This window comes from Pelobates fuscus, chromosome 3 (assembly GCF_036172605.1).
Source record: "Pelobates fuscus isolate aPelFus1 chromosome 3, aPelFus1.pri, whole genome shotgun sequence".
In the NCBI taxonomy this organism is placed as follows: domain Eukaryota; kingdom Metazoa; phylum Chordata; class Amphibia; order Anura; family Pelobatidae; genus Pelobates; species Pelobates fuscus.
Genome location: NC_086319.1, coordinates 36,731,812 through 36,750,895, shown reverse-complemented (window position 1 = coordinate 36,750,895; position 19,084 = coordinate 36,731,812). Strand labels below are relative to the sequence as shown.

Here is a 19,084-nt window from a genome sequence, read left to right as displayed (position 1 = left end):
CCATTTGAACAGAATGTTTTTCATAACTTCTTTTTGTCATTTACACAATTTACATTTTTGGCAATGATGATGCGGCAATTCACCATTCTGTTTTTACTGCACTAACACATTCAGCAGAGCAGCGCATTGTGGAATGCATATCAAAGAAAGGCACTGAACAGTGTGTTTCGTAAATGAATGAACTAGACCCTAACAATTCAAACTCCCTTCTCCTCCTGACTTTCAGTGACTGTGAAAATACAAATCCCAATATGCATTGCAAAGCATATCACCTAAAAGTTCCTAAAATACCAGGTTTATACATGGTGTACAAAATACAACACTCAAAGTGTAATACTTTATAGGCTTACGAAGGCTATAAAATATTGGGAGCAAAGAGAATATATGGTCTCATTAAGCATCAGCAAATGCAAGTGTCATATTTAAATTATTTAGCCATTATATATATATATATATATATATATATATATATATATATATATATATATGCTTCTGGTCTCTTAATAAGACCTTTTTTAGATATACAATAAACTCACCAACTGTACAACAATGTCCACAAAGACATTGAAGATTTATACATCATAATACTACTATTAACACTGACAGAAAAAACGTACTTCATACTCATGTGTCAGACAGAGGACTGCATATCGAAGAATTGAACTATGGTTTACATACACGGGCTTTGTTGTGAAGTGTGTACCATTTCATGCATTGGAATTAACTTTTTTCGAAGACGCATTCTATGATGTCATTTGCTACACTGTAGATCTGTGCCGGCTTCTGCACATATTAAAAACAATGATGTCCAGAACAGAAAAATTTACAACAAAGATTCTTTTTTCACGCTAACATCCAGTACCACATACAAAAAAAAAGTGTGTTTTTCGAAATATCGCTCAATTTATGAACTTGTCTTCGCATTTCTCCATATCACCATTTTTACGATAGCTCGGTTGTGCAGCGTGGCATTTTATGTGAAATCAAATTATCTTGAGGCTCAAACAAAAGAATTCATGGCATTGACAGGGGATGGAGCCTCAGAGCTTTCATTACCTTCCACTGGCTCTTTTTCTTTTTTACCGCTATATTGTCCAATGAAGGAACCATCTTCATTAAACTGACCATTTACCCCCTCGCCATAGTCAACCAGACTATCATCGCTGTCATCTTTTTTCACAGTTCGATCTGAGGGAGTCCTACTGCCTTTTTTAAGTGGCTTGTGATCCTCTGCATCACTGTAAAATACAAATAATTATTAATTTAGCAAAGGGACAATAAATCTATTCATGAGCATTTTAATATTTTCAAACATGCAGGGTCTAGGATCTATCCATTGATTAGCCATATGCATCTACCCACGTGTAGGGCTAAGTGGGAAAGGCTAAGGAATCTGAATATTGGTTATTCATAAGGAACCATCAAGGAAGAAAATTATTTAGATTGGTTGATTATTTTTTAACGACGCATTGTCATAGATAAGAATTTCAGTTTAATTAATGATATGTGACTTATTGAGCGCGATATTTACGAGAAGGATGAGAAGGAGGGAAATGGTAATGCAGGTGAAGTTTTGCAAGTTTACGCTCTTACCTTTTAATCAACCTATAAAATACCATGAAAACGTAAAAAAGCAAAATAAATAAATAAATATCACCCAAATGAATCACTAATGGGGTCAGAAGGTTGTATCAGTCTATTAAACTAAGATTTAGATTTTTTTCAGTTTATCAACAAACAAACTCATATTATAATAAAATTCCATAAATACTGTGCCCATCTAACGGAATGCTACTATGACGCATTTCTCGTTGTAAGACAATTGTCACTAATTCTGCATGGTGGAATTGTATTGTTTAGAAATTCTATTGTGCAATGCCATGAGGTAGGTATATTAATATTGCACAGTTGTAAACAAGCCAAAGTGTTTTTGACAAAATTCAGATTGTTTCCTTCAACTACACCAGTGGTGCCCAAAAGGTAAATCCCCGGATGTTGTAGAACTAAAACTTCCATGATGCTTTGCATGCCTTTAGAATGACAAAGCATTATGGAAGCTTCCCTGAACTATACCATTGAATGATGTAACATGTGTATATTATTTTCAAAGATGAACATTTACTTCATACTTCAAAAATAAAAAAAATTGCTGCTAAACTGATCATTTTAAAGCAAATTAGAAATGTTTCAACTGATACAAAGTTTTATGACCGCACATTTGTTTGTTTTTACAATTTGGAGATACCATGGTAAAAGTTGACACAATCCAGTAACAAAATGTGAACTTGCTCACCTGTATTCACCAAATGTCCCATCGTCCTCTTTCATGGGTTGAACTTCAGGATCTGCATGGGCATCTTCCTTTTCCTTGACTTGAAGTGTAAAAAAATACAACTTGTTAGAAATAAATAAATCACATTTTCCACATTTGTTTAAACTGTAAAGGAAATAAAATTAAGATGTAGATTAAATGTTGCCAGGTCTAACCAATACATTTTGCTGCATGGGTCCAAGAACAAAATGCAGCCCCTACCCCAGTGCACCTACTTAGCAACATACACATAGATGCACGAGCACACACACAGCCACTCTCTCATTCACACAGGTGTACATACATAGACAAATTCCCTCATTTCTTGTTTTTTTGTAGCTCAATCATCTACCCTATTGAATCTTTAGCTTGTTGGCCCCCTAAAATGTACATTTGCATCCCATGGACCCAACTTGGACTTATTTTGGGCTTGCCCTGACTTTAGTTTTTAAAACATACATAAATGTAGCTCATGTGTTGCACCTATAAGAACATATTTTAAAAGACCAAGGAAGACAGTACAGTCTATCCATTTCCAATATTGTTGATCACATGAGTTTAGTAAAGTCAATGTTTTTGCTGGCAGAGAGATTATTAGTTTTGATATTCTGGATATTAACATAGAAATAAATGGACTGGGGGATTATTAGATCTAATTCAGCTAGAATGGCTTTCAGTTAGTGATGGGGCAGCCATATAGAGGTGGTAGAAGTAACAATTAGGCTTCTCAGAAAAGTCTTTCATATGAAGAATAGGAGGACCAATCCTTGAAAGGGATGATGGGGAACTACTACAGAAGAAACAGAGAAGATATTAATGTATACATACGACATGATACTCTAAACACCGCAGATGAAATTCACAAAGGGTAATAATTGTAATTGCTCTGGAACTCAAAATGTTATTGGATATAACTAAAACATGTTCTTACCTGGGTATTTACCACCTTTATTCCGTCTTATAAAGCAAACAATCAGTAAAACTAAAATAAGCAGAGCCACCGCACACATCAGGCCAATAAACCATCCTTGAGTAGCAATGTCAACCTGCTGGCTCGCCATAGCTAGGAAACGAAAGGAAAAGAAGAATTACATTAGAAAGCAGTACCAGAATACCAGAGACGTAAATCGCCACCCCATAAAATGGGTCTAATGAGAACAACAGGAGAACCATGGTGTTCATTCAAAGATAGGAAGTAGCTTTTTGAAGAAATATACAATACTTTATTTCATGCAATCATACTGAATATAACCAATTCAAAACTCAACCTAAAAAAAAAATTAGAAAAACTCAAACTTAGACTGGATTTCAGGAATGTTTTACAAAAACAGAACATTTCAAAGTGAAAATATTTAAAAAGGAAGAGTATGCTATAAATAAATAAATCTTTTCTATCAGTGAACGAATTGTTAGTTAAGACTTTGCAGGCAGTGTCAAGGTCATATTACCCTTCCACATTTAGCATGGTTGCTGTACTATTATCTTTTAAATAGTAAAGTGAGTCAGCAGTGTTTGAATTCAGCCTTTAAATTACTATATTCAGCTATCATCGTCAATGGGATTCCTGGGGAATATTACACATTGTAACAGCAAATTCATTCAGTGTATCACAGAAAAGAGGCATGTTACGGATTGTAAAACAACCAAGTAAAATTAATTCAAATCTTGACATGATTACATTTAGGGGAAACAAACAATAACTGATGGCACAGTTATTGTTTGGAATGAACTGTTGCTGTGTCTGCAATACAACGATCAGCTTTAATGATAAATTATTGTGTACATAAATATGAAAATAATTGTGTGCCACATACATTGACTTTGTGGTTTATTCTTTATACCAGAATTGTTGAGAGTTGATATTTTGGCCAACAATTCTCCAGTTGTCCATTTAGTCTAGTTGAGCCCTTTTGGCCAAATGTATTTCCTTATCAATTTTCAATTATTCTTTACTTTGATTTTTTTTAAATCAATTTTTGGTTTAGTGAAGATATCTCAAAGTGTATGCTATTGGAATATTGAAGAGTAACTTTGCATATATATTATTTAGTTTAAAAAAAAAATGGTGAAAAATGCACCATCTTCCCAAAAATACCAGCATAGCAAAAATTAACATCTGAACTAAAAAGAAATTCTGTATTATATCCTAATGTATTCAAAGGCACTTAAATTTTGAATATCAGTAGTGCGTATACATCAATATCGATGGAACAAGACATTTTATAACTAAAATATTTTTACAATTATATAAAAGAAAATTTTGAATTTTTCGGCATTCCATTATTTAGTCAGGAACACATAAAAAATCTGATAGAATACTTGTTTGCATATTTTATATTATTATATGATCTGATAAGCATTAGGATACAGAATTGTTCACATCAACACAAATTCATATTCCACATAATATAAATACTCAGCATTGTCATGCTTTGCAACCATTAATCTGACATGCCAAATGCAAGTATTATATTAATGCTTATATTAAATGCAGAGTCATGTTATTAATTTATTTAAATTTGTAACGTATTGCACTAGTCACTAGTAATAGGACATCTTTCTTACAAACACCCATTACATGTATTGGTCTTACAACTCTAGCTTGGGTAGGCATTAACCATGTGTCCTACTCAATGATGGGTAAAGAAAGGGACTAGTAGTTTTACAGTTGTCTAGTTAGTGTCTACAAATCCAAAGGTTGGGGGAGATAGAGTGTATTCATTAGGCGCCTTGTCACAGAGCTTGCTAAATAGCCCTATTCCATTGCACTTTGAAATGGTACACAGCTACTCACACATCCATTAAAGGGACACTTTACTCACTATAATCATTTCATCTCTTTGAATTGGTTATGATGCCTGGAATCTCCTGGCACTGTCTCTCCATACAATGTTAAACCATTTTAGAGCAGTTTAAAACTAAATAAGGGATCAAGGCCACCCACAGTCCAGCCTCTTCTGGAGATGTGGCCAAGGCAGAGATCACACACTTCATTGAAGTCATACCCTTCATACCATTAGTTGGAGCTCTGATAGGCTAAAAATAGACAGCTGACACTCTCAGCCAATCATAGCTGCCCATTGCTGCTGATGCTAGTACTTCCTCATTTGCCGAAGCAGCACAGAGGGAAGGAGGGTCTGCTGGGGACTTTAATTTAGCATTGAAACATAAAAATATGAAAAACTGTTTAATGCTAAATGAAATTATGGAACTTGGGAACTCTGGACACTGTAATCAGTTTAATGAAATGAAGCAGATACATTGCCTAAAGTGTCCCTTTAACAAAGGTTGTGAAATAAAATAGTCCTATTCCATTGCAGTTTAAACAGCATTTAAATGGTTTTATCAACATGGTCTTTAAGGTAATATGATTCCCCTTCACCATAACAAGTATGATGCTTGAGCCTCAAACAAATAAAAAAAAACTTTATTTGTTAGTAGCCTTGACCTACACTTGCTGGGCTCTGTTCAGTAGTCGAGGGGCAGCATCGTGAATCATGAATATACTGTTCTGTGATAATACAATGTATGCACCAATAATGAGCAATTGATACTACATAATACTTAGCATGCAGCAAAATCTATGGACAAAAAAAACACAAACACAATAAACAATCCCGCCGATATCAGACAAATTATTTTCAATGGAATAAGCTATGGTAATTCGTGCGCAAGCACAGACACACACACACACACACCTCAAATAGCATAATGCTGAATAAATTGAACAATTATCAAACATTTTGCAAACAGCAACCCCTTTTCATGCTAGTTACAAGTATTTACAAATAGTTTGTTTTTAATACGTATTTAAACTGCCCAGATCTTTGCATTTCCTTTGCAGTTTTGCACTTTCTTCTGCCAGTCCCTGGCCTCTCACTGGTTTTATAGTATAAAACGGTTAATATGATTTAGCAACAGGTCTGGGATTGGGTCGAAATTAAAGCTTTTAAGCGAGGTTTGGGGTTCACTATAGGTGCATCATCTATGCCACTGTCATAATGGTATATGGATTGAAATCTGTTATTAACCCTATCTTAAAATGACTAAACATTGAAAATTACATTTAAATAGTAATAAATGCTTTTTGCTAAAATGATCATTATTTATCATTTTTATTTAAAAAAAAATCAGGCTTATTAATAGCCAATTGGCCAGATCTCTTTTCCCAATAGTATGTCTATGTCAATTTGTTTTTCTGAGATTGAAAGAAAACAAATCCATAAAGCATTTTTATTGATACAATGTGCTGTTTATCCAGCCACCTGACGTTTTGATGTGTGATTTAGATTAATGGAGACATAGTCATACTGTTGCAGGGAATAGAAGTGATGCCTTTTGTGGAAAACTATAGCTGAGAATGCTTGATTTCTCTCATGAGAAATTATCCATTAGTGTAATGTATGTTTTGGGGTTTGTGGTTACTGAAGTAATATAACTGATGGCAAATGAGATGGTCGAAATCAGTCTATTTCATCATCTATCTCTATGCAATCCAGTTCATGTTACAGAAACAAATCAAAATCCTGCTGTATCTAATTACATACAAAGAGCAGCCTTACTGAGGGCAATTGTATATAAATCTTGTTTTTTGCTGCACTATAGATTCTGCACAGAATATGTATTGTTGAATGAGTCACTATACTCCAATACGCGTTGGATTGCCATTACCAGTCTAGCTCTTGAACAGGGAATATTGTTTTGTAATTATTTCACAAGGGGCACCTATTTTGTTACATTCTGTATATACCCTTTCATCTGTTCCTCGCAATGTATTAAAAAAGCAAACAACTTTTATAAAGGTCTAAAAAAAAAAAAAATAATAATTCCCTGTAGGCTAAGAATATATGACTTGTACTATAACTTAGAATTGTAAATACAGATCTGCACATAATTGAATTAATACAATTCTTCTTACAGCCCTTTGGCTATTCCTCATGCCATTGCATGCAAACATTGCCCTTGACATGCATTAAATGCGAATCATGCTTCTATATGACCATGGCTTTGCCATAGGCCAGTGAGAAGGCAGGCAGCTATCTTATGGCATAAATCATGTCCCGTCTGCAAGACGTTCACACAATACTGCATACATTTCATTTAGATCAAACCAATAATCACAAATCTATTTAAACTCAACTCATATCACACCATACTGCATGCAGACATAAATCACAAATCCTCAGCATGCCATAATATACATTGTACGCACTGTGTGAATTTATAAATCATGTCACAAATATATATTTATATATAAAAATTAAAGTGATATTCACAATGAAGTTGTTATGATGTGAGGAGGTCCAAGATTATGTCTTACTATAATGGGTTAAACTGTTAATGATTGGTTTAAACCACAAAGTTTAAACTGAGGCTTTAAACCTGTCCAAGGCTTAAGGGGTTAAACCCAGGCAATGCTGATAGAATGAGAACGTCAGTAGATGCTCTCTGCTTATCACTAGCTTCCCACTGACTAAAAACAATACGCACTCTATGAATGGAGAGCTAGTGATAGGCTAGGAGCTTCGGCTGAAGCTTTCAGGCTATCAGCAGTGCGTGGTCTGAGGCTTTCTTATTCAGAGGAAGTGCAAGGGAATAGCGACTGGGTGCTGTTTTCCAGACTTTGTGGTTAAATAATTTGTTAATTTGTTAATGGTTTTACCCCTTAAGATAAGAGTTGCAATAACAACTTCATTTTGATGAAGTTGGCATGGTGCCTGGACTGGTCCTTTCGAGCCAAATACAGAGATTCACTGTCACACTTTCAAAAAAAGAGTAGAAAATAGTAAACTGTTACAATGTTTGAAGTTTAAGTTACAGAGTCTAACATGTCACTTATTTTCTTTATGTAAAGCATTGGATCCTTATAAACAAGCTGTTGAATTACATATGATGATACGTAAATTGTGCTATAAATGCAAGATGGAACACAACAAAAATATAATATAACACAAAATAAACACTCGAAGATCCAGTTCAATTGAAAATTCATAAATGAAACAGCAGGACTTTTTGGCATTTGGTCAGCACTTTCCATCATCGTTTTCTAAGGATAGAACAAATATGGGAATTTTGCCAGTGATATTCCGGATTTCTAGGTGAAACATAACACAAAGCATGCTATTGCTTGCGTGAGGCAGACATGTTGCAGCTTAAGTGCCTCACCTGGACCTGTCTGAAAATCTTCTGAACTCACAATACCATTATGATCATCAACAACTCGAACTCTATATGATGCTCCAGGAGTTAAACCCTTTAACACAAAATGGTTCCGAGTATCATTTATACATTCCTTTTTCCATTCTTCTTTGACTACAACAATTTCTGGAAAAAACATTGGAATAATGGATGTTATGAACTGCTCACCTTCTGGTGGAACAGTCATGTAGACACATAACAATCAGCAGCTTTTGGAGGTTGCTCTACTCTAGAACACATATCTAACTATCTATTATTGTGTAGGGTAAACCTACTAAGATGTTTGAGACTGAAACACCTTAAAAAGTATTGGGGAGATTTATCAAAGTGTTCTGTTCTAAAAAGTGGTCTGGAGTTCTAAAAGTGGGGATTTCAGTAGAACCAACAGACACATTCCATTGATGACTCCACCCAATTTACATTTCTGTCCAAATTTTTAGAACATGAAACTTTGGAAAACCTCCTTCAATATTTTTGTTTGCCTAATTTTTAAGCCAATAAGTAAAATAAAGAATACTATTGAGTGGGAAAGTAGGGTTTATATATATCTATATCATAATCTATTCAGTGAAACATAATATACACCTATGGACTGTATCAATCATGGTTATTTTGTCTGCGACTCTCCAAATTTTTAGACATGATAGACATTTTTAATTTAAAAAGTGATTTTCTACTGGCCCTATGTCACTTTACTAAGTTTGCAGGGCATAATTTAATATGCAAAAGGGTAATAAGCGCTCTCTTCTCAAGGGTGAGCAGCAGTTCACCAACAAGGTGTTCCCTCTACCTTGTGATAAATGGACAGATAAAATAGAAAGGTGAACAGCGCTAAAGATCAGAAATTGTACATACGTTTAGTAGAAATACTGGCCAGCGGAGTAACTTAAAAAAAAAAGGAGAAACAAAGATACAAATAATGGTACAGTATGTATGAACGATATAATTCCACAAGAACAAAGGTGTTATATTCACACTCACACTTTGAGGAGCTATATCAGCTCGGTGTTAAGAGCTTGGGCGGAATAATCCCCGTCTATGGATTTCTTGAGGTTCCAGATCGTTGGTGAGTGTATTCGTTATATGAAAAACAAGAGTAAAATACGCCACATGGTCTAGTACGTAAATATAAAATATTGTAGTAAGAGTAGATGATCCTACTTACATATACTAGAGCAACGACCTGCTCTAGTTTGGAGAATTTCAGGTGGAATAATCCCCACCTCAGGATATAGTGGACCCAGGTAAAGCAGCAAAGCAGTATTAACTAGGAAGGAGGACAAAAAAAATGACTGGATGGTTTAAAAATTATATATACTTTAATACAATAAGTAAAAAGTGAATAATACACTATAAAACCAGTCCTGTATAAAAGTCCAAAATTCTTCCTCACTTGACGCGTTTCGCCGAAGCTTTCTCAAAAGTGAATGATTCACTTTTGAGAAAGCTTCGGCGAAACGCGTCAAGTGAGGAAGAATTTTGGACTTTTATACAGGACTGCTTTTATAGTGTATTATTCACTTTTTACTTATTGTATTAAAGTATATATAATTTTTAAACCATCCAGTCATTTTTTTTGTCCTCCTTCCTATTTAATACTGCTTTGCTGCTATACCTGGGTCCACTATATCCTGAGGTGGGGATTATTCCACCTGAAATTCTCCAAACTAGAGCAGGTCGTTGCTCTAGTATATGTAAGTAGGATCATCTACTCTTACTACAATATTTTATATTTACGTACTAGACCATGTGGCGTATTTTACTCTTGTTTTTCATATAACGAACACACCCACCAACGATCTGGAACCTCAAGAAATACATAGACGGGGATTATTCCGTCCAAGCTCTTAACACCGAGCTGATATAGCTCCTCAAAGTGTGAGTGTGAATATAACACCTTTGTTCTTGTGGAATTATATCGTTCATACATACTGTACCATTATTTGTATCTTTGTTTCTCCTTTTTTTTTAAGTTACTCCGCTGGCCAGTATTTCTACTAAACGTATGTACAATTTCTGATCTTTAGCGCTGTTCACCTTTCTATTTTATCTGTTCATAATTTAATATGTTCTGCTTATGCACATCCAATTTACTAATTCTACATCAGTTTGTAGAAGACATATCAGTAAAGTTTATTCAGTCCTTCCTCAGCTGTTTTGAGTGGACCTATGGATGATTAATTTCTGGTTGCATCACCACTTCATATACCATATAAAGCAGGGGGTGACCAAAAAGTCAATCCCAAGATTTTGTGGAACCCTGATCTATGGATTATAGCTGGGACCTTGGAGATGGTCATCTTAGTGGCACATTTTCTAGACATATCACTAAAGTCCAGAATCTCAGATCACTGAAGTCCAGAATCACATTTGAATGTGGAAGAGTTTCTTAAGAACAAAAATTAAATGTGGAAGCTAAGAATAGCATTAGATCATTAATTTTAATAGATTAGAAAAGCTAGCATAAAGATTTGATTTATCACTAAGTTAGTCTAGTTAGGGTAAAACTCTGAACAGTTTTGAGCAACTTGAGATACTAATAATTAATTTTAGTAGAAAGTCACTGCTGATTAAAGGGCTCTGATCTACTACAACATCTTCCAGTTAGAATCTCAGCTCAGAATCTCAATTAAGAAAAATTTGATGGAGTTAAATTGCTTAAAAGCATGTCCAACTGATGTAAAGCGGATTGAAAAATTCTGATCCCAAGCTCGGATTAAGTTACTATATCTCCCCAACTATAATGCAATATGTAAAGTGCTAAGTGTGCCCATTACAACTTTGTAAATTACCAATAGTGTAAAAATAAACACTAAACTGGTCTTGTTCCCTAGAATATTGAGAATAAAATTACATTTCATCTGCTATCATTGTTTACTATTTAAATCATTTATAAGAATTTTTTTATGATAGGGCTCTGCAAATCTATGATATTGGTATGTTCCACTGAATAAATATATGCTGTTCTATAGTACATGCTATTCTACCAACTACACTGTGAGAACATTATAATTCTGAAATAAAACACGACATGCCAACATGCAAATAATGTATGTGAAGATTAAATCACTTCTGTTCCAAACACTGATACACGGGAAGGCTTTGTTAACAACAGAGTAACTAAACTATGTCTTAATTTAACTACTACATTTAGTGTTTTAAAGGGAAAATACCATCTAACAATGTTCTGTGAATGGAATGTGACAACGGGTCTTGAGATCTCAATGCCGTTTGCATAAATAGTCAATCTATATAATTTTCATACAATCCATCCATAGGATTTTATTTTTTATTTTTCTGGAACTCAAAGCCACAAATTGGAAAGTACAAATTCAGAGGAGAGTATGAACTTAAAAATCAGCCAGGGCGCACACTTTAAAATTGAGTATTGCATTGTTACACCATTGTCCATTTAGGTAACAATTAGCGTTTTTGTGGTATGCTTTATGGTAATTTCCCTTTAAAGAAAAAAATGATATGTCATCAAACCGTTTTAATATATACAAGTACTTGCCTCTTCTAAGGCAAAACATCACACACAAAAATATATGTGTTTTGTGATGTGTTACCTCGGGAACATGTATATATTTATAAACATAGCATGCTATTATTAAAGAGAATCAACATCTTACTTAAATCTACATATTCAATACAGAACTTCACATCTGGGCCCTCATAATCCCAAATGATAGTAGCGTGGGTATCGGATGAGGTTATGTTCTTGATACCTGGAAGCACTGGTCGAACTGAGTAAGACGTAAAAGAAACACATGAAAGCAATAAACAAAGGCTTTCTTTAAGTTGGTATCTAACACACAAGCCATTTTCATTAATAATCTGACCTGTATAATTTCCATGGATTTGTAACAATGTAGCTCTATTCCTCTACAAATGATAGAGATGAGAAATTGGAGAAATTCGTATATTTGTAGTTTTTAGTTTCTTGAACCTCCGATGTAAACTGCTATACACAAAGAGTTGTTCACTAAAGTGTAAACTGTTTTAAATTTGGAGCATTTTAAAAGGCAAAAAATGTGTCAAGTCAGCTGTTTCTAAGTGGATAATTTGTCCTAGAATTTGAAAATCTATTTACATTTTCAATGATGCACATTAAACGTGTCTAAGTAAGAATTATAAAATTGGAAAGATTCTCCAATTCTGACTTGGTCATTATATTCTTCTCTGCAAAATTCCTGGTTTAGTGGATAACCCCGATCGACTCCAAACAATAATGTATTTAATTTCTCTCTTTTCTTGTTAAAAGAAATTTATAAAACTATTTCATCATCATTCTTAAAACTGAAATATTAATCTTCATACGTGCTGTTATAGTACAAGTACACATCAAGTGTAGGGTGAATGCACTTTATATAAAGAATAGGTTTTTAATATCTCATTCCATAACCTACAAATATTGTAGGCTTTGAACTTCAACAGTGATATAAGGACAGAAAACCAACTTTGGCACCCAAAGTGTCTGAGAAGCACTGAAGGGACCAAGACACATTGCAAATTGTATAAAGGTTGGATATTAGTAAGTTGTGCTGATTGCTATGTAAAACCTTAAACAGCTCTTAAAACTAGAAGTAAAGTTGTGTTTACTATGATATCTTTTGTTCTGTAGTCATTCAGCTATGTCGTAGCTATGGGTGATGTGCTAAAAAAGGCTTAGCTAACAAAAGGTAACACATTGCTCCAGTAACTACAAAGAGGTTGGTAGTGGGAGGAGCTTAGTTAATGCTAAACATATTCATTGGCTGACAGAGTCATTCTGAAACTACATGATGTATCAGGTCATCTTTCTATAATTTTACACAACATGTGTTTTCGTATTAGGGGATGCTGTATCTCTAAGCATGCCTTTAGAATTGAAATTTGCACAATTACGAATTCAGTCACAAATACCTTTTGATGTCTACCTATCAATATTTAGTATATTTCAATAGAAGTATAATGCATTTTTATCAATCGTTTTATAACATGTAGCAATCTGTAAGCTTAGGATCACTAGCTTGGATCACCAACCCTTCAATGAACAAGTAACCTACAATAGTATCGTTTCCATTTAAATTCCATTCATTTTTGAATGGTTTTGAATGACCTCCTAGTCACTCCAGGAATATCTCATGAGGTGCATAGTTTAGGCATTTGTGTTATAACGTACGGGATTACAATATATAATAAAGGCTAAGTGTTTAAAGTTTATCTATCACTTCTTTGGAAACCACGCCACTCAATAAAATATTAAACATTATCTTTAGCTTTTTAACATTTTGTGATGTCAAGTCAAGTAATGGTCTGTTTTGTTTAAAATGCATATTAAAATTTTAACAAATTACATTGTGTCATTTTTACTCTGCTGTGTTTGCTTTTACTATATTTACTGTCAGAACTTATAACAATGATTGACAGGGAGCCAAGGAAGAAGTGGCCCAGTTGCAGGATATAGGGGTGCTGGTGCCTACATTTAATTTTATTTATCGCACCTAACAAACGCATATTTGTTGAATATAGAGATAAGTAAATATAATGTGAAAAAACCTGAGAAGTGACAATTTCTCTTTAAAATATATACACCCCTTTTCAGAAGTACTACTCACTTTATGGCGAAACAATTCTAATTTTTAAAAACACACAAATACATATTTATACACAGTGCACCATCTATCTACCAGATGCGGTAATTACTTTACAAGATTAATCTAAATAATATTTATTGTAAGGTGTACAGTTTATTGGGGTCTATTCACAATACAGTTAGTTGTGCTGAACTGACAACCGATTTGCGAAATTCATATCAACACAGCTGGCAAAAAAATATGTATCTCAGCTGAGTGGATAATTGTTTCCCAATTCAACTTTTCACTAACATTTTTAGTTATTTGCCAAATCTCTGCAAATCACTATTTAGTGGATAGACCACTTATTTAGAATGGTCAAATATTTAGTTCATGCAAAGTTACCTTGATTATGGTTTTAAATTAAACATATAATTAGTAGCCAGTCAATGACTAGGGAAAAAAAAAATAGAAAAGAACAATACCCTTGTAAACTGGCGTATAGACAGAGTGCGTGCGAGGGGATGTGGCAATAATACTTTCTTTTGTTATATCCACGTCAGCAAGGCAAGTTTAAAAAAAGTAAAGAGAGAAATGCAGTTTTACAAAGAGTTATTGAACACAACATACACATCAGGCTTACCTGTTAGATGTGATCATGCAGAACATGCAAGCTTGCCAAGTAAAAATGATTTCAAGTCTGACAATTACAATGTAAATCCAGTTCTCAAGGGTCCGAGATGAATTAGGATTGCAGAATTAATAGTTTATTCCAAAAATGCCGTATTGCAGTAAATTGAACTCTGATTTGCAAAATTTAGGTGGAAACAGCTAGCTGGTGACTATAGCAGATTTAGAGAATTTTCAAAATGAGCTATTTTGTTTGCCTAAATTTTGCAATCTGGTTTTCAGTTCTCTACAATTGGTTTTTTTGATAATAAGCCCCTCAGACACAATTTGTCCTGGATTTGGCCTTGAGAACTGGTTTGATAGTCACATTAGTTTATTTTTAATTTATGTTTATTTTTAATTTATGTTTATGCAGAAAAAAAATTGTTAAAGGGACTTTAATATTAAAAATAATATGATTTCCATTTATGAAATTTACTCGGTAAATAAACATCAACATTGTAAATTAACATCAATTAACAATATAGTCACCAAAACAACTTTAGCTTAATGAGGCAGTTTTTGTGTATAGATCATGCCTTTGAAGTTTCACTACTCAATTCACTGCCATATAAATTTAGTTAAATCAACTTAGCTTCTGTTTATGCCGCCCTAGACACACCTCTCCTGGCTGTGACTCACATAATCTGCATAAAAACAAAATGGTTTAACTTTCAGTCAGATGTAACTTCATTTTATCTCCTGCTCTGTAAATTGAACCTTAATTACATACAGGAGGCTCCTGCAGAGTTTAGGAAGCTACTAACAGAACAGGGGAGAATACTTTCTAAATTAAACAAAATTGAGACCAAGGAAGTATAAACATTAGATAACCCTTCACAGGAAGTGTTTTAAAAGGCTATGTATGTCACATGCAGGGAGGTGTATCTACATCTGCATAAACAAAGTGATTTAACTCCTAAATGGCAGAAAATTAAGCAGTGAGAGTCCAGGGGCATGATCTATACACCAAAATTGCTATATTAGGCTAAAGCTGTTTTGGTGACTATAGTGTCTATTTACGATCAGTATATTAATGAGTATGTTATACAGTAGACATATCAAGTTTATTATTGTCATGCCTGCCCCTGATCTCATTCACATACTGCAGGTGGGATTACAAACCTAGATACCACTAGTCACTAAAGCATCTTCGTATCTACATTGCATAAACAGAGCAAGCACTACCTATATGTGTTCAGACAATAACGCATAATTACCAACCAGAACATCACTGGCATATTAGGTAACAATATGGTGGTGTGCTCCCTGTTCCTGGCATATGGATATATATGGTGCTATTGAAGAATCATCAAAGCATGCATGTGCTCAGTGTGTTTGTACAAAGCATGCATGCGCTCAAAACTGGATTTCGTTCGTAGATTTTTACTGTTGTATTTATTTTCAATAAGCCCCGCCTACTAGACTTGATGATATTGCAACTTACCAAAGAGTTTAATGACTGTATAAAAGTACTAAGTCATAATTTACTATGTGCCGAATATATAGTTAAGAAGTTATGTGATTCATTGTGATAGAAGGAAAAGACCAGCATTGAAAAAATAGATGAGACAGACAGTGCTAATAAATTTAGACCTCAATTGTATGAAATAAACTACCAGTTCAGCAGCAATCTCTCCCAGACAGTGAGATGGGTAATTTAAGGACAGAGTGGAGAAAAATTATATTGTTTTGCTATTCCCAAAGTAAACCTGATGCTAGTATTACTGAAATTACACCGTTGTGATACATTTTTGTATTTCCAAGATTTATTTTCTTTACTTGTTCCTGGTGCCATCTTGTGGAAGAATAACTGAGCTGGGTCTGTATTTTTACTCATTCTTTTAAGGGACATTTCAGATTTTTCTTTTTAAGAATGTATTATATTGATAATGCATTGGTAAAAAATGCAAAAAACATTTATCTTACACTGTCAGCAATAACCTTTCCACCTTTCGCCATTTCCCCATCACTCATAGTTCATAACCTAGTGGTCATCGGCAGCTCTTCCTAGCTCATTGATATTGCTTTCTTTTTTCACTTTTACCTCTTTAAAATCAAGAAAACCCACCTGCCCATGACTTGCCATTTCCACCCTCTCAACTTCATCATGCTTGACTTCCGTACCTCCCTTCTCCCACAGTAATGTCCCAGTAAAACTCCATTATTGAAATTTAAAATGTGTCTGTCCGTATACTCTTTAACACGTTGTGTGCTATTTGTGCCCAACTCATTCTACATAAATCCAATTGCCTTTGTATCCAATAGTTCTGTATCTTCACATACATTTCCCTGGTGTACAAATCACTGTACAACCTACTCATAATTCCTTACTTATCTCACACTATAATTCTGTGTACCCCCATTATCCCTCAAAATATATCACTTCACTTTTCCATACACGTGTTGCTTTATTATTTTGTTCATTTTTACTCTAAGGTTTTTTTTTCTCTGCCAACAACTGCAGTAAATTCACTATCTGGTATTGTTGGCTTATAGTCAAAGAAAACTAATTTGAATATCTATTTCTTAAATGTCACTAGTAATGGATAGCAGCATCAAAACTTCTTTTTGTAGTGTTAGTTCTTTATTTGAAGGAACAAAAAGCTTTGGCCGTGCAGCGCAAGTAAATTACAATATATATAATGATCTGCTTAAAATATCGCTGAGAGTGAGGTGAGACACTGATGGTAATATAGAATCTCAACACAGCTAAAAAAGAACATAAAAAAGTATTCCTTTGTCAAAGTGTAAGTTTCAGCAATAAATCAAGACTTTCCTTCATTAGGATCCTGAAAAGATTCGATTAACGTTAAGTTACTGCATGCTGCCTCTGGATTACAAATGTGGCTTATTTGCTATGCAGGGAGCGTGTGCCGTCAGAAGAACTGAAAGATGTGAACGGAATTAAACTCTTTAAGTGATCAGAATTGTTAGAATACATTTATAAAATAGAAGAAAATGGGACGCGCGCAAAAAATATTTAATGGAAATAATGAATAGACAAACAAGACTAGCATGTTCTTAAGGAGTCTATCTAGCTCTTATTGGTCACAAAACAAACACTTGGTTATTGTTTTGTAAGAAAGAAACTTCGGAGAGTGAAAAGTATTGGCTCTGCTACAGAAATCCTGAACCCTAGTTTTGTAAACGTGCCAGCAAATGGGGAGAACCGTCTGCTTGCAATTTATTATCCCATAGACTTGTTGGCATAGCGGTAACTGCCCGAAAGGGGTAAATCTTACATCTAAAGCTCAGGATGTTTTAAAAAGGTTCAGTTTCGTTTGTATAGAAGAGCAAACCAAGAGAAGTGTGTGTGCATACCTATCGCTTGATTTATCAAGATTTCTCTCTCTGTGTCAGTAGATGGTATTTAACACTTATAACTCCAAATTGGTTTGATCAGTTTTTTTTAAATTATTATACAAGAAAGGACAGAGGTAATTGTCTAGTTCTGAACCAACACAAAGCCTAGAATTTCAGCTAGAGGTTTGTTACAGAGCAATTTAAGGGTTACTTTTCAAGTGTCCCCATACATTTTATATATAATTTTTAAAGGACCACAATGGAGTTAATTTAACATATATACTGTACCTAATAAAACATTACATGAGACTAAAATGTTACAAATGGAAAGAAAATTTTAAGAAAATAATAAAAATTTAATTTGTTTTTGCTTATAATAATTTTTACACATTTAGTGCAACTATTCAAAAGAAACCCAAAATAGATTCATATATCAGTCCTGATTGTTAAACCCTTAATATGTTTTGGATTTATACCAATTTTTGATCGTGAACGCTAACCCTATATCAACCGCCAACTAACGCTATATCAACTATACCTCTTTTCCAATACTTACACTAACTTTAACCATATGCATACCCTAACCTTACATTAACTTCAACCGTACACTATCTTTAACTATCTTTAACCCAGCATTAACCTTACTCTATCCCTACACGAAATTTAAAGCTAACCCTAATACTACATTAGCACTAGGTGAATCTCTACCCCTTATCCAAACCCTATTCCTAGCCCCACCACTTAAACTAACCCTATCCCAAAGGCAGCCCACTGCTAATATCTATTTTGATATGTGTTTTACTGTATTTAACACAGCAGATGGTGGTATGTTACCACCATCTACTGGCTGTTTTTGGAATAACACTTTTCAGTGATCAGTGGTAGCAACCTGGAAAAGCCCAGCACAGTCAAGATCGGCTGGGACAGGCTGAGTGACTCTGCAAGGGTCTTTTTAGACCCTGGAGGTTCTCTACAAAGCTGCCTGCAGTCCAGAAAAACCACAGCTAAGTCCAACTAAGCTCAGTCCAGTTTTATGAATAAC

The 19,084-nt window shown here is 34.3% G+C and overlaps 1 protein-coding gene across 28 annotated transcripts in view; it reads right to left on the bottom strand.

Moving 5' to 3' along the window:
• Window positions 1-473: 473 nt before the first annotated feature.
• Window positions 474-19,084, bottom strand: part of NRCAM (neuronal cell adhesion molecule) — a 209,345-nt gene continuing 190,734 nt past the window's right edge. For 16 of the 28 annotated variants that reach the window (XM_063446890.1, XM_063446889.1, XM_063446896.1 and 13 more), the window contains 6 exons: window positions 14,553-14,609; window positions 12,142-12,255; window positions 8,477-8,635; window positions 3,243-3,374; window positions 2,294-2,372; window positions 474-1,238 (listed from right to left, as the gene is read on the bottom strand). In XM_063446890.1, the coding sequence (XP_063302960.1) occupies window positions 1,001-1,238; window positions 2,294-2,372; window positions 3,243-3,374; window positions 8,477-8,635; window positions 12,142-12,255; window positions 14,553-14,609 (779 nt within the window). In that variant the 3' untranslated portion in view covers window positions 474-1,000. The remainder of the gene's footprint in view (window positions 1,239-2,293; window positions 2,373-3,242; window positions 3,375-8,476; window positions 8,636-12,141; window positions 12,256-14,552; window positions 14,610-19,084) is intronic. The other 12 variants (XM_063446904.1, XM_063446906.1, XM_063446907.1 and 9 more) reach the window with 2 other exon arrangements.